This window comes from Salvelinus fontinalis, chromosome 26 (assembly GCF_029448725.1).
Source record: "Salvelinus fontinalis isolate EN_2023a chromosome 26, ASM2944872v1, whole genome shotgun sequence".
In the NCBI taxonomy this organism is placed as follows: domain Eukaryota; kingdom Metazoa; phylum Chordata; class Actinopteri; order Salmoniformes; family Salmonidae; genus Salvelinus; species Salvelinus fontinalis.
In genome coordinates this window covers 18,004,072-18,019,334 of record NC_074690.1, presented here as the reverse complement: position 1 = coordinate 18,019,334, position 15,263 = coordinate 18,004,072, and the positions used below count along the sequence as shown (strand labels likewise).

General features: G+C 41.4%; 1 protein-coding gene across 2 annotated transcripts in view; it reads right to left on the bottom strand.

The window, feature by feature from the left end:
- Nucleotides 1–10,547, bottom strand: part of LOC129823792 (unconventional myosin-VIIa-like) — a 39,451-nt gene extending 28,904 nt beyond the window's left edge. The window contains exons 1-14 of one of the 2 annotated variants that reach the window (XM_055882766.1): nucleotides 10,093–10,547; nucleotides 9,593–9,629; nucleotides 8,866–8,967; nucleotides 8,319–8,468; nucleotides 7,815–7,999; nucleotides 7,489–7,610; nucleotides 7,115–7,257; nucleotides 3,401–3,514; nucleotides 1,548–1,701; nucleotides 1,274–1,350; nucleotides 1,038–1,157; nucleotides 640–782; nucleotides 271–481; nucleotides 46–181 (exon numbers count right to left, since the gene is read on the bottom strand). In XM_055882766.1, the coding sequence (XP_055738741.1) occupies nucleotides 46–181; nucleotides 271–481; nucleotides 640–782; nucleotides 1,038–1,157; nucleotides 1,274–1,350; nucleotides 1,548–1,701; nucleotides 3,401–3,514; nucleotides 7,115–7,257; nucleotides 7,489–7,610; nucleotides 7,815–7,999; nucleotides 8,319–8,468; nucleotides 8,866–8,967; nucleotides 9,593–9,610 (1,675 nt within the window). In that variant the 5' untranslated portion in view covers nucleotides 9,611–9,629; nucleotides 10,093–10,547. The remainder of the gene's footprint in view (nucleotides 1–45; nucleotides 182–270; nucleotides 482–639; nucleotides 783–1,037; nucleotides 1,158–1,273; nucleotides 1,351–1,547; nucleotides 1,702–3,400; nucleotides 3,515–7,114; nucleotides 7,258–7,488; nucleotides 7,611–7,814; nucleotides 8,000–8,318; nucleotides 8,469–8,865; nucleotides 8,968–9,592; nucleotides 9,630–10,092) is intronic. The other variant, XM_055882767.1, reaches the window with a different exon arrangement.
- Nucleotides 10,548–15,263: the final 4,716 nt, after the last annotated feature.

Genomic DNA, 15,263 nt, shown 5'->3' with positions numbered 1-15,263 from the left:
GCAAATCAACTAATATTTTATGTGATCCCCTTTTCTTCTGGTTACCTCTTGAGTCATAGTAAACAACCCCAGCAAAATGGCGGATCCCAAACTCCATGTCGTGGGTGTTCTTAGACGGAATGTAGATGTTGCCCTTGGCATGAACCTGGTTCATCTTGTTCAACATGGTGACATCTGTGCCCTGGAAGAAACATTCAAGGTTGTCACAAACCTCACCAATTCAGATGGCCTCCACAGCAGGGTTTATTATAGGAATTTGAAATAGTTTACCTTGGGAAAGTGGCTCTCCTCATCAATCAGAGCCAACACATTGAGGGGCTTCCCAACAAGGAGATCAAGGGTTTGTGTGTTGTCGTTGAAGGTGATGTTTTTCCAGACGATGTCCTCCTTGGTGTACTCCTCCTGCTCCAGCTTGAACACATGACGCACGAAGAACTGCTGCAGCTGCTCATTGGCAAAGTTGATGCACAGCTGTTCAAAGCTGTGAAAAAGCATGTGGAAAAAGCTTTTGTTATTGACCGGTTGGTTACATAGGATCGGGGTGAGAGCATGAAGGACATACAAGCCTGTATTAAACTATCTGCGTGTCGACTGTTGCAAACAACAAGGGAAATTAGTATTTGATATTGACTGGAATACCTGTTTGAGGCAAAGTTCTCAAACCCAAAGATGTCCAGCAAGCCAATGGAGTTACGGACGTATTTGGGACCATTGGTGGAAGTCTTATGGATGGCACTGTTGATTCTCCCAACAATCCAGATAAATAGTTTACCATATATTGCCTGAAGAAATCATGACACAAACAACACACATACTCTTGAATAGAATATGGACCAAAACCTAGAGCGCTTAACTCAGCAATCAAGTAAATCGTGCACTGATGTCAATGGAAGACTCGAGTTACGTCCATTCACCCACGGTGAGTAAGTAAGGATTATGTGCCTTTATGAATATGTATTTTGTCTTCCCTCTTCTTTCAGGAGGTAGCCTACTGTATATCTTTCCTTGGCACCTTCAAACAGGTGTGGCATCATTACCTTAACGAAGGCGTCCCTGCAGTCGGCTGCCTGTTCAGAGCTGAGGGGTTTGGACACTCGCTCTCTGTTGGTCATGAAGGAGCGGTAAGTCAAGCTCACACCCAGAGACGCAGGCTGCACCTGTAAGCAAGACATGAAGATATATGTATATCATATAAACTGTACTGTATATTCATAATACGTTATTAAAAAACAAACCAGAAAAAAAAGGCAACAATGGCAACAAATATGCCTACCTCCAGCAATTTGGCTGCAATTGTAAAGTGATCCGATGAACTGACATCAGAGCTCTCCATGTTATCCAAGATGGAGGCTGTAAGGTAAATAACAAAAGAAAACTTGGTCAATCAGAGCTTTCACATTAAAAATAAATAAATAACAACAACAAAAACACATCAACATTCAAGTATTTTATGAGAAATATGGCCATTTGGGTTGGGGGGGATTGGGTGAGGACAAGGCCCAGGTCATATCCCCAACATCAGGTCATAGACCCAGAGAGGACTCCACCTTCAAAGCTGACATTGCCCAGGTGGAGTAGTGCAGAAAGCAGCTTGAGGATTTCCCAGCAGTGGGTCTCAGTAAAGGTGAGGATTTTCAGGGCCGAGCGGATACGGGTGTAGTCCTTAGCATCGTCACGTCCATCGCAGACAATACAGTCCCCCTTTAGAACACAGGGTCTAAGGTTATACAGTTTCCTTCAAAAAGTATTCAATCCCCTTGATTTATTTCACATTTTGTTGTGTTATAACCTACATTTAAAATGGATTGAGGTGAGATTTTGTGTCACTGGCCTACACACAATACCCTATAATGTCAAAGTGGAATTATGTTTTTAGAAATATTTACTAATTAATTAAAAAGGAAAAGCTGATATTTCATGAGTCAATAAGTATTCAATCCCTTTGTTATGGCAAGCATAAATAAGTTCAGGAGTAAAAATGTGCTTAACAAGTTACACGATAAGTTGCACAGACTCTCTCTGTGGGCAATAATAGCGTTTAACATGATGTTTAAATGACTACCTTATCTCTGTACCCTGCACATATAATTATCTGTAAGGTCCCTCAGTCGAGCAGTCACTTTTAAACACGGATTCAACCACAAAAAACAGGGAGGTTTTCCAATGCCTCGCAAAGGGCACCTATTGGTAGCTGGGTACAAAAAAGCAATTATTATTTGCACTTCGGATGGTGTATCAATACACACAGTCACTACAAAGATACAGGCATCTATCCTAACTCAGTTGCCGGAGAGCAAGGAAACTGATCAGGAATTTCACCATGACGCCAATGGTAACTTTAAACAGCTACAGAGTTGGCTGTGAACAACATAGTAGTTACTCCACAATACTAACTAAATGACAGAGAGAAAAGAAGGAAGCCTGTACAGAATACAAATATTCCAAAACATGCATCCTGTTTGCAATAAGGCACTAAAGTAAAACTACAAAATTAACTTCATGTCCTGAACACAAAGTGTTGCGTTAGGGGCAAATCCAACAAACCACATCACTACCACTCTTCATATTTTCAAGCATGGTTATGGCTGTATCATGTTATGTGTATGCTTGTCATCGGCAAGAACTAGGGAGTTTTTGTTGGATAAAAATAAACGGAATAGAGCTAATCCTAGAGGAAAACCTGGTTCAGTCTGCTTTCCAACAGACACCGGGAGACAAATTCACCTTTCAGCAGGAAAACAACCTAAAACACAAGGCCAAATTTACACTGGAGTTGCTTATCAAGACATCATTAAATATTCCTGAGTGGTCTAGTTACAGTTTTGACTTAAATCGTCTTGAAAATCTGTGGCAAGACTTGAAAATGGCTGTCTGCAATGATCAAGAACCAACTTGACGAAGCTTGAAGAATTTTTTTAAAGAATAATGTGCAAATATTGTACAATCCAGGTGTGCAAAACTCTTAAAGACTTACCCAGAAAGACACAAAGCCATAATCGCTGCCAAAGGGTATTCTAACATGTATTGACTCAGGGGTGTGAAAATGTATGTTAATGAGATATTTCTGTATTTCATTTTCAATACATTTTCCCAAATTTCTAAAAATATGTTTTCACTTTGTCAGTATTGGGTATTGTGTGTAGATGGGTAAGGAAAACAAACGCAATTTAATCAATTTTGAATTCAGACTGTAACACAATAAAATGTGGAATAAGTGAAGGGATATGAATACTTTCTGAAGGCACTGTAAATAAAAACTAGACGTTGAACTGACGTCTGTGCCCAGTGGACAGTTACTTAGTTGTACCCAGTAAAAATGTAATGTATTAATGAGCTAGAAGTATAAATGTGAGCAGGAAAACATGTAAGTGGTCATGTTGTAGCAGTCTGGTGATATTACCCTCTTGAGGTAGTTGAATTCAGAGGCATCTCCCAAACACAGATTTTTTTTCTGTTCTGTTGTCATCCCCTTTAACATGCAGTAGAATATGTGGTAGTTCCGCTCCTCGATGGCCTAGGGTTAGTTAGTAAAAATTAACAGTAGTGTTACATATATCAATCATAGGCGGAAATCCCAGGGGGGACGGGGGGGACACGACCCCCCCATCTTGGGAAAAATATGATTTGTCCCCCCCAATATATCACTGTAAACATAACTATGTAATTTCAATAATATTAATAATACGCAATGAAAGCACTTGTGCTGATTATAGACACTTAATAGCGCATTTAAATTTCAAAAGATTGCGACCCCCCCCCCCGCCCTTTGCCTCACAATGGTTTGATCCACTGCCAGTTCTTTAGCTGGCAAGGTAATAAAGGGTTCGTATCTACTGTCCGAAAGGCACATGTACGTAACTGACGTGAGGTTAATCCAGTCAATCCATAGCACGTCCATAGCAATGTTATTTATTTATTTTTATGTTGGCAGGGTTCACACACTAGTTGAATTTGCAGAGCTAGCTCGCAAACTAAAGCAAACATTAACTATCAAGCTAGCTAGTACCTATTCCATTTATGGGGCGTCGTCAAAGATGGAATCTTTGCTATCGTCAGTTTATTCCAAGATCAGCATGCAGCTGTAGTGCTTCGACGTCCCTGTGATAAGGTTAGCAATAAACTGAAGTCCAAACTGAACAGAACTACACTCTCTTCTACCATTGTCTTAAATATATATAATGGTCTCGTTGCAAAAGATAAATTGTCGCTAGTGAACTTTTTTTATTTTATTTTATTTCACCTTTATTTAACCAGGTAGCAAAGATTATAGCAAACACACAGAAACGGAATTGGTGCTCGCTAGCTTTACAAATTCAGCTATTGTTGGAAGCCAGCCAATATGAAACAAACTATTTAAATTACAAAAGGTTGCAGCATGTGTTGTGTAAATTTGTGTGTGTGCAGCTAGGCCAGCCAGCCAGCCAGGTAGAAATATGGCAGAAAAAAGTAAGAAGACGGACATCAGAGTATTTGTCAGTACACCAAAACGCATAGTAAGAACTCTAGTATCCTAATATCTCAAAGACTAGTTGATAAAATGTTCATAAGAAAGAAGTGAAATGCTAATGGAAATGTTTCACAATGATGTCATTAGGCAGAGCAGGCAACAGATGGCACACAGACAGCAGAGCGGGGGACAGATATGCAGGGACAGACTGGCAGGGACAGGGAGTCTCAGGTAAGTTTGTTGAGTCTTTGTTTGGCAACATTATGAAAGGTTCTCCATTTTTTTGACTTGTAAAATAGGGACATAATTGGAAAATGCCATGGATACCCCCACTCTCAACTTAAACTGGTGACTAAACTAAGATTTGTTTACGGCAATGGTATTGCTGTTGTGATTAATTGTGTAGTTTTGGGTACCGGTAGTTAGGAGTACGGCAAACACCTTATTTATTTTCTAGGAGACAGACTGAGTCAGTTAGGGTGGTGAAAGGGAAAGAGCCAGGGAGAGAGACTTCAGAGGACAGTGTCACAGCCACGGCAGGACCAAGTGTCACCCTTGTTGCCAGCAGCACCAGTATAGGGGACAGTGGCACAGCATTGTCCAGTTACCACAGTGATGGCACAAAACCATATCAGCCACACCCACAATTTATAGAACCGCAAACTCTTGCCAACAGAGTGTTGACGTTTCAAGAGAGATGGTTTCGCGATTTCCCCTGGCTACATTATAATCCATCAATAAAAGGAGTGTTGTGTTTTCACTGTAGCCAAGGGTTTTCAAGCCAGCCATCTTTTGGCCAAAGAGCTGATGCTGCCTTCATTAGTGCAGGATTTAGGAACTGGAGAAAAGGCATTGAAAAATTCACAGCACATCAAAATTGCCAAACCCACCGCCACTTTGTAACTGTAACAGCACACCAGCTAAATCCAATCAGTGTCCAGTTATGTCCAGCGCGTGGGGTAAACAGCTGGATGACGCAAGGCATTGCTTGATGAAAATTGTTAGTTCGGTGCGGCATGTAGTAAGACAGGGACAAGCCTTTAGAGGCCACACGGATGACAGTGGGAATTTATACCAGATTTTGAAACTTAGGGCAGAAGAGGATGATCCCATTTTACTGAAGTGGTTAACAGAGCGTACCACAATGTACACAGGCCCCAAAGCACAGAATGAAATTCTGAACATCATGGCCAATAGTCATTCGAGGCATTGCAGCTGAGATTAGGTCTCTTCCGATTGTACAATTTTCATTAATTGTTGATGGTACTCAAGATGTCTCTGGTGCTGAACAGGAGAATGTCTGTCTGCATTATGTTGACCATGACCTTGTCCCTCACAAGGAGTTTATTGGGCTATACAGGGTGTCGGAGACAACAGGCGAGGGCATTGCGAATATGCCAACTGATGTGTTGTTGAGGAAACCCGCAAACATATGCTCGGTTCTTTTGTTCAGTAGTGTGTATAGCAGTGGTTCTCAACCTTTTTGGGGTACTGGAACCCCTACATATTTTGAGGCAAGGCAGGCAAGGTTTTGAGCAGTCCTCAGGGACCTCCACCCCCTCTATATTATATGTAAACTTACTGGAAACCTTGTGGTACTGACTACATTCATTACACTTTTTTATTTCACGGACCCCTTGCAATTAGTCCATGGACCCCTGTTTGAGAACCCATGGTGTAATTGATAGTTGTTCTTTTGTTTAGTAGTTTTTAGTACACTTACAAATGATTTATTTCATGTTATTTTATTTAAAATTGCATACTTTGTGCGACATACTTGTCCATAGCTGCTGTTTGAAGAGTTGAGACACTGACTGAAGGATATTTTGGTTGATTTATTTGGGTTTTTCATTGAAGTAGTTATTTTGCTTTTAGAACTGTACTTATTTTAAGCTTTTTGTTCTTGTAAAGATATTGTATTAGACTCAGGCCAGGTGGACATATTTAATGACTATATAAATGTATCAGAAAAAGTCAAATTAAAAGGTCAATTCAATACGGAGACCAACTTTGTGATGGTTCTCAATGGAGATTCTTTTAGATGTGATCACACCATGTTCATTGTATTTATGAAAACTACACCCATACAGTGTACAGTACCATTGTCACCTACTGACCTTTCTTGATATTGCTGGTTGTAAGTACGAATACCTGCATACATACTGGACTGGTAAGGAGCACTGCTATAACTATTATTAGTAGTAGAATTATAATGATTTAAACATTTTAACAAGTTGGGAAAACCCTTCAGTTAACTACTGTACCTATCAATTATCCAGTTGTAGGAATTATGGTTCCTCAATATACATTTAACAACGTATGCTATGTGTTACAGCACTACTTTTGGTGTCCCCCTCAGGAATTGCTCTTGAGAAAATTTAATGTAATTGTCCCCTCCAAGGTTGATCTCAGATTTTCGCCCCTGATATCAATATATCAAAATCTCATGACATTAAACCTTTTTGCCTTGATACTGGAAAATCCAACAATGAATTTTGTCCTCTCCCAAGTACGAACACACATAAATTAATATTAAATTAGACGAACCTGTTGTTTACCAGAGATAGTTTAGATGGTTTTGGAATCAAATCCCTTTATGAAGCAATTAGCAATGACATTTCCTCATGTTCTACGTGTTATTAAAAGATACTGCCTTTGCTGCCCTACCTGATGGCAGACACGAGACTTCTCCAGTAAGTACTGTTCCAGTCGAGCCCCTTCGATGACGCCATCTTTGTTGAAGAAGATTTCCACGTATTTCCCAAAGCGACTGGAGTTGTCGTTGCGAATTGTTTTGGCATTCCCAAATGCTAGGGGAACGCAGGAATAGAAACGTTGTCATGAGTAACAACAATTACGATAGTGTGTGTGTCTGTGTAAAAACACAGACCCCTCTTAGTCTCATAGATGTGTATGTGTGTGCATGTGTCCGTGTGTGTGTCCGTGTGTGAGAGAGAGAGACAGAGAGAGACATAGAGAGAGAGAAAGAGAGGGAGAGAGATGTACTGTAGAGAAAATATTTGAATCAGTAAAGAGCCTACCTTCTAATATAGGGTTAGCCTCCAGTATCTGCTGCTCTATCCAGGAGTGCTGTCCACTTACTGCAGCCAGGAACTGAAGTACCAGCTTGGTACTCTCAGTCTTCCCTGCACCCGACTCCCCACTGACAGAGAAAAGGGAGAGACAGTCCATCAGTTCTTGGATTTCAGGTGTATATCCAGTGTAAATGTCAATGTAAAAAGTAGGACTGAACCCCTCCAAAGAGCATCTTCAAATCAAATCCCCAAAAATATATTCCATATTCCAAACATAATTTAAAAAAGTGACACTTCTGCTTTGGTTTCCTATTGAATGCTGCCAGTCTAACCTGATGATACAGCACTGGTCTCTGTTGTGGCGGCGCATGTTGAAGTAGCAGGTATCTGCGATGGCAAAGACGTGCGGGGGTAGTTCGCCCAGCCTACGCCCATGGTACCGCCTCACCTGGTCGGCGGTGTAGAGAGGAAGCTCCTGGTAAGGGTTGACTGCCACCAGCACAGAGCCTGTGTAGGTCTGTGCGCCAGACAATAACAGAGGTTTAGGCTTGCGCAGACCACTTTTTGGGGGGGCACCACATTAATAATTCTGTGAACGTCATTCATGAATCTTTCATATGTCTTCTGCTTGTTTCCAACATAAACAAAATAGTCCAACATCCATAGCGTGGAAAGGGTCTGAATGTACAGCAAGCATGTGTAGGAGCAGTGATGGGTGTATTGGTACGGAGATGGGTTACGCCAATATGTTAGCTTCAAAAGATTCAGAACATCAAGACCAAACCTTTTATGTTACACCGAGCATTATGGGTAGTGTAGTACAACAGGGGACTCACATAGATAATGCCTTGTCTGTGTCGGACCAGCAGGTTCCTGAGGAGCCCAGCCTCGTTGAGGTCCCCCAGGCGGATCATGTCGTCCACCCCCTCCACCGAGGTGGGGTGCATCACCCTGATGGAGTCGTCCTTCTGGGACAGCTTGTATTCCTGGGAACAATACAGGGAAAATACATAGCACTTTAGACAGATTGACATCAATACTGGATTTGTTAGACATCTTCAGTTACATAATGTCACATTTTGAGGTCTGAAGGTCTGAAAACTTTAGCTTTGTTTTTAAACTGTCCCTTTAAGTTTTTGGTTTTGGCATTACATAATTTTATAACAGAGCAGTGCAGAATGCAAAAATACAGTAAAAAGATAATAATAAACAAATGTTTTTAACGTTCTAAATTATGTAATTTGTAAATGAGATAGTACTTTGATAGATTATTCCCTAAAGTGATTGATTTGTATCAAGAGCTAATTTGAGACCAGCAGTACATTAAAATACTAGAGTCATACAATTCAATACAATACAAGTATAATGAAGTACCACGGTCACCTTTCCTTCATCGTCCACCAGCAGCTGGTGTCCAGTGTCGGTCACTTTGACCCGGGCTCCAATGGGCACCCCGGTACCAGAGTCCACCCACACCCACTCACCCTGGGAGCAAGAAGCTCAGTGGTTCAGGATCATACATTTGAAAGAATGCAGCTTTTACCCTTACATTCAAAAGCGTGTTATTCTATTGAAAAAAAGGATAGCGTGCAAAGACCTATTGCAAGAAACTCCATCACACTGGTGACCGTAGGATCATTGTGTAAGATCTAATAAATCGTTTGTGGAGCATCTAAGATTGCCAGTGTGCTAAAGCTTACAATTCAACATAGGTATTTTCTAGCACAGATCTGTTTACGCTGTCTTCCCAACTACATGACAATGACCATAGGAGATGGCTATACATTGCAACCAGATTTGATACCGGAATAGGGATTTTTCTATTTCAAGCCATTTCCTGAATTGAATGGCAATGACATTGTCACCAAACCCTAGATAGATCACATTCAGACGTAATGCCTGAGAGAATTCCTAGTCCCCGGTATCAAATTTCTTTGCACTGTATAGTCATCTCCTAGGGTTATTTTCAGGCCCAAAGGAGTTGGAATGACTAGGCAATGGAAGTGCTGATCACATAACGGTGTTCTATTTCAAAAACCTTTATAACCAAAGGATGGCATCCGGGTTACATTGATCAAATAGTCAACATAGATCATATCGAGGAGCTTACCTTTCTCAACATCACCATGATAAAACCCTCCTATTTCCTAAATTCAAGAAACAAGAGAGACACGAGTCATGCATTTTTTCAAGAATTATCTGTGGATTATATAATGTAAACCGGGAGATACTGTGCTCTCAATGTCTGTGATGTCAATTTTGAAAGAAAAGATTCCAATGGTGATTATATGGTGATAATGGTGCTCAATAACTACAATCGTCCATTCTAACAACATATTATACAAGACCAACAATACAGAACTCGAGGCCTTTTATCGCCTTCTAGAAGGACGACTGAAATGACTGCAAATCGTTACTCTACACCGTTCAGACTACCCACTGGGCACACACTGGTTGAAGCAATGTTGTTTTCACGTCATTTCAATTAAATTACATTGAACTAACGTGGAATAGATGTTGAATTGATGTTTGTACCCAGTGGGTAATGACTATTGCCACATTTCATAACTCCACAAGAAATACCACAAAAACACACATCGGCCAACTTACTCGTAGCAACTCAGGTGATGGTCCTCATTGAAATGCCAGTTCTTTAGTTAGTCCTGTACAGTAGATGTGGGGCTCATATGTTTGTTAGATGACGTTAACACAATCCTACCAGGATAGCACAAGGAACGAGGAAACGACTGAAACTCCTGGCCCTGACACATCTCCTTTATGGCACTTTGACTTTGATCTGTCATGCTGCAGACTCAAGAAGACCGGAGCAAAGTCGGCTCCTACCCACTCACTCTCCTCGTGCGTTTGGACCAATACGCCCTTCAATTCTGGGCCTGCTTCCAGACGCTAACCAGTAACCTAAATAATCCATATCAAAATCTACAAATTGAATCACAGAACATGTTAGAGAGAGTTTATGAGCTGGGAGCTCTTATGAAACTATGGTAGTGCTCTTTGGTGTTAACGGCAGCAGACACTGGTCTAGTTTCTGTATTGATACAAAATAAAGTAAAATATTATTGGTTGCATACACATATTTAGCAGGTGTTATGGCGCCGGTAGACATGGTCGCTCTGTTCATGAAGCCACCAACGCCATCTTACTACAGTAATAGTAGTAAGATGACCGTAAGGCGCTACAGAGGGTAGTGTGAACGGCCCAGTACATCACTGGGGCCAAGGCTCCTGCCATCCAGGACCTATATAATAGGCGGTGTCAGAGGAAAGCCCATAAAATTGTCAGAGACTCCAGTCACGCAAGTCATAGACTGTTTTCTCTGCTACCACATGGCAAGCGGTACCGGAGTGCCAAGTCTAGGACCAAAAGGTTCCTCAACAGTTTTTACCTCCAAGCCATTAGACTATTGAACAATTCAAAAAAATCACGACCGGACAATTTACATTGACCCCCCCCCCCCCCCTCTTCTTGTACACTGCTGCTACTCTCTGTTTATTATCTATGCATAGTCACTTCGCCCCCACCTACATGTACAGATTACTAGCCTGTACCCCTGCACACCGACTCGTACCGGTGCCCCCTGTATATAGCCTCGTTATTCTTATTGTGTTACTTTTTATTATTACTTTTTATTTTAGTCTACTTGGTAAATATTTTCTTCTTCTTGAACTGCACTGTTGGTTAAGGGCTTGTAAATAAGCATTTCACAGTATTCATCTTATACAGTACTTGGAGATGGATCCCACACCTGCATCACACTGATAATGGTTAGTCAAGGAATTCCCTCTAGTTAATAGGACGTGTGCATCACCTCACACACACAAATAGGCATTAACTGAAAAATAATAGGACATTTGTTTCCTACAATAAGTTCTGTTCAAAAAAGCACTTTGTATTCTCTCACCGAGCTACAGCAAACTATACCAAACTGGCAAATGAACCCTGTGTTGTTCTGGAACAAGTATTGTTTGTCCATGATTGTAAAATAGTAACTGTTAATTCACTAAACAGAAATGATATCGGAAAAAAACGGGGTCCTGATTTAAGGGACAATTTCCTTGTGGAATTAGAATAAGAAAAAATAAGCTCTAAACAGTCAAAGTTTATGTAACCAACTCAGATAAGGAAATCATAAAGGCATATCAGTTTCTTGGATAGCTTATTGGAAACCGTGCCAATCCAAAGAGGAAATGAAGCATACAACTCCCTGTGCTTCTTACTGCGATTACCTTATTTGGTTTGCTGTAACGTGGGTCTATGTGAGGTAAGGGTAGGCTGTAATGTTTACAGGACAATAACAATGATATTAGCTGGGTAAAGAACCTTGTCCTTAACAAGATATACAGTCAATTAGCCAGCGTCAGCAAGTCACCAAGCCAGTCAGTCAGTCAGCCAGTCGCTACAGTCAGTCAGCCAGCCAGTCGGTACAGCCAGCCAACCAGTCAGTCAGCCAGTCGCTACAGTCAGTCAGCCAGCCAGTCAGCCAGTTGCTACAGTCAGCTAGCCAGTCAGCCAGTCAGCCAGCCAGTAAGTCAGCCAGTCATTACAGTCAGTCAGCCAGCCAGTCAGTTGCTACAGTCAGCCAGCCAGTCAGTCAGCCAGTGGATACAGTCAGCCAGCCAATCGGTACAGACAGCCAACCAGTCTGTCAGTCAGAGTCAGCCAGCCAGTCAGTCAGCCAGTCGCTACAGTCAGTCGGCCAGTTAGTAAGTCAGCCAGTCGCTACAGTCAGCCAGTCAGTCAGCCAGCCAGTCAGCCAATTGCTACAGTCAGCCAGCCAGTCAGTCAGTCAGCCAGTCAGCCAGTCGCTACAGTCAGCCAGCCAGTCAGTCAGCCAGTCATTACAGTCAGCCAGCCAGTCGCTACAGCCAGCCAGTCAGCTAGATAGTCAGTCAGCCAGTCGCTACAGTCAGTCAGCCAGCCAGTCAGTCAGCCAGTCACTACAGTCAGCCAGTCACTACAGTCAGCCAGTCAGCTAGTCACTACAGTCAGCCAGTCGCTACAGTCAGTCAGCCAGCCAGTCAGTCTGCTAGTCAGTCTGCTAGTCAGTCAATCAGTCAGTCAGTAAGTCAGCCAGTTAGTCGTTACAGTCTGAATAATCTTATCAGGCTCATCTCCAGAGAAGTTTCTCCAATTTATCAGAGTCATCCTCTTTGTATGGCGTTTTTAGGGGAGCACAGTGGATATGGTCGATAAATGTGTGCACATGAGCAATGGGGCATGGTCAAATCAAATCAGACTGATCATCAGTCGGTGTGAAGGACAGAGGAACTTGGAGCTCATTCATGGGGTAATGCTTAGATGGGCAATTGATTTGAATTGTTTTAAATTATTTTTCTAATGATGCACTATGCAGAAATCACCCCAGCATTTCCTGGATGCTAAACTAGTTTGAATAGTTTGCCTAATTTCTGATTATGTGACAAAATAAGCAAGTGCAGTGCAGAGAATAATTGTACCATCTAAACCACTATGAAATATATTTTCCAAAACCGAAAATATTGTATTTTCAGCTGTTTGAAGCTGGTTTACAGAACTGAAAGTAAAAGATGCAAAAATGAAACTTAAGAATGGGAAGCGTAGAAAGAGCACACAGAGAACAGATCTACCACTTCTTAGACTTGCTTTCAATTATATTTAGTATGTTTACATGCACACGAATAATTTGATTTTAAACTGATTATGGCAGTAGGCAGATTATGCAATAGTCATGTAAACACCTTACTCTGTTTACCTTAATCGGTGTAAGGTCAAAATCGAAGTGAGCATACACTGATTAAAACACCTGGTTTTCTGAGCAATCTTTTGCATTATTAGGACAAGTAAACACCTTAATCGCCTCTAAAAGTCTAAGCCGTTGAGGAGGGGGTACTAAGCTAACATATGGAATTGTTTTAAGATTGTCATACCATGGATCATTTAGCTATTTGATTTAGAATTTTTTGCCAAGATAATCCATCCACCTGACAGGTGTGGCATATCAAGGTGCTGATTTAACAGCATTATCATTACACATATTTAACCCTATTTTTGGGTAGGCACAAAACTACTAGGGTAGTGCGTATGGCCCAGAACATCACTGGGGCAAAGTTTCCTGCCATCCAGGACCTCTATACCAGGCTGTGTCAGATGAAGGCCCTAAAAATTGTCAAAGACTCCAGCCACCCTAGTCATAGACTGTTCTCTCTGCTACCGCACGGCAAGCGGTACCGGAGCGCCAAGTCTAGGTCCAAGAGGCTTCTAAACAGCTTCTACCCCCAAGCCATAAGACTCCTGAACATCTAATCAAATGGCTACCCAGACTATTTGCATTGCCCCCCCCCCCCCCTGCTACTCTCTGTTGTTATGATCTATGCATGGTCACTTTAATAACGCTACCTACATGTACATATTACCTCAATTACCTCGACTAACCGGTGCCCCCGCACATTGACTCTGTACCGGTACCCCCCCCCCTTTATATAGTCTCGCTATTGTTATTTTACTGCTGCTCTTTAATTACTTGTTATTTTTATTTCTTATTCTTATTTATTTATTTTAAACTCCATTGTTGGTTAGGGGCTTGTAAGTAAGAATTTCACTGTAACACCTGTTTCACTGTAACACCTGTTGTATTCGGCGCATGTGACTAATAACATCTGATTTTGATTTGACTTCCATACATAAAGATTTTTTTTTAAACAGTCCTGCTTACCTTCAGAGGTGAAGGTAACACTTGTAGAGCAAAACGGAGAACACCATCGTGTTCGTGAGAGTCTTTCCTTAGGTAACATAATAAAACTCCCCATCAAAGTCAGTTTAAGATAGAGATATCAGGTTTTTTTTGCATGGGCTGCGTCTCTATCCACCGCATCCACCAGATCAATATGCAGCTATATACAGGAAGTACCAGATCAATATGCAGCTATATACAGGAAGTACCAGATCAATGTGCAGCTATATACAGGAAGTACCAGATCAATGTGCAGCTATATACAGGAAGTACCAGATCAAAGCGCAGCTATATGCACAAAGTACCAGTAACAGATCAATGTGCAGCTATACACAGGGAGTACCAGTACCAGATTCATGTTCAGGGGTACGAGGTAGATATGTACTTGAAGGCAGGGTAAAGTGACTAGGCATCAGGATAGATAATAATAAGGTACTTGAGGTAGATATGTACTTGAAGGCAGGGTAAAGTGACAAGGCATCAGGATAGATAATAATAAGGTATTTGAGGTAGATTTGTACATGAAGGCAGGGTAAAGTGACTAGGCATCAGGATAGATAATAATAAGGTATTTGAGGTAGATATGTACATGAAGGCAGGGTAAAGTGACTAGGCATCAGGATAGATAATAATAAGGTACTTGAGGTAGATATGTACATGAAGGCAGGGTAAAGTGACTAGGCATCAGGATAGATAATAATAAGGTATTTGAGGTAGATATGTACATGAAGGCAGGGTAAAGTGACTAGGCATCAGGATAGATAATAATAAGGTACTTGAGGTAGATATGTACATGAAGGCAGGGTAAAGTGACTAGGCATCAGGATAGATAATAATAAGGTATTTGAGGTAGATATGTACATGAAGGCAGGGTAAAGTGACTAGGCATCAGGATAGATAATAAGCTTAAAGTAAAGATCAGGGCAGCAGTAGCATATGACAAGTGTGTGTGTGTGTGTGTGTGTGTGTGTGTGTGTGTGTGTGTACAGCATTATTATACCTCCCCCATAATTGATTGTAGGGAGGATGTTATTTCCTTTGAACACTTCAT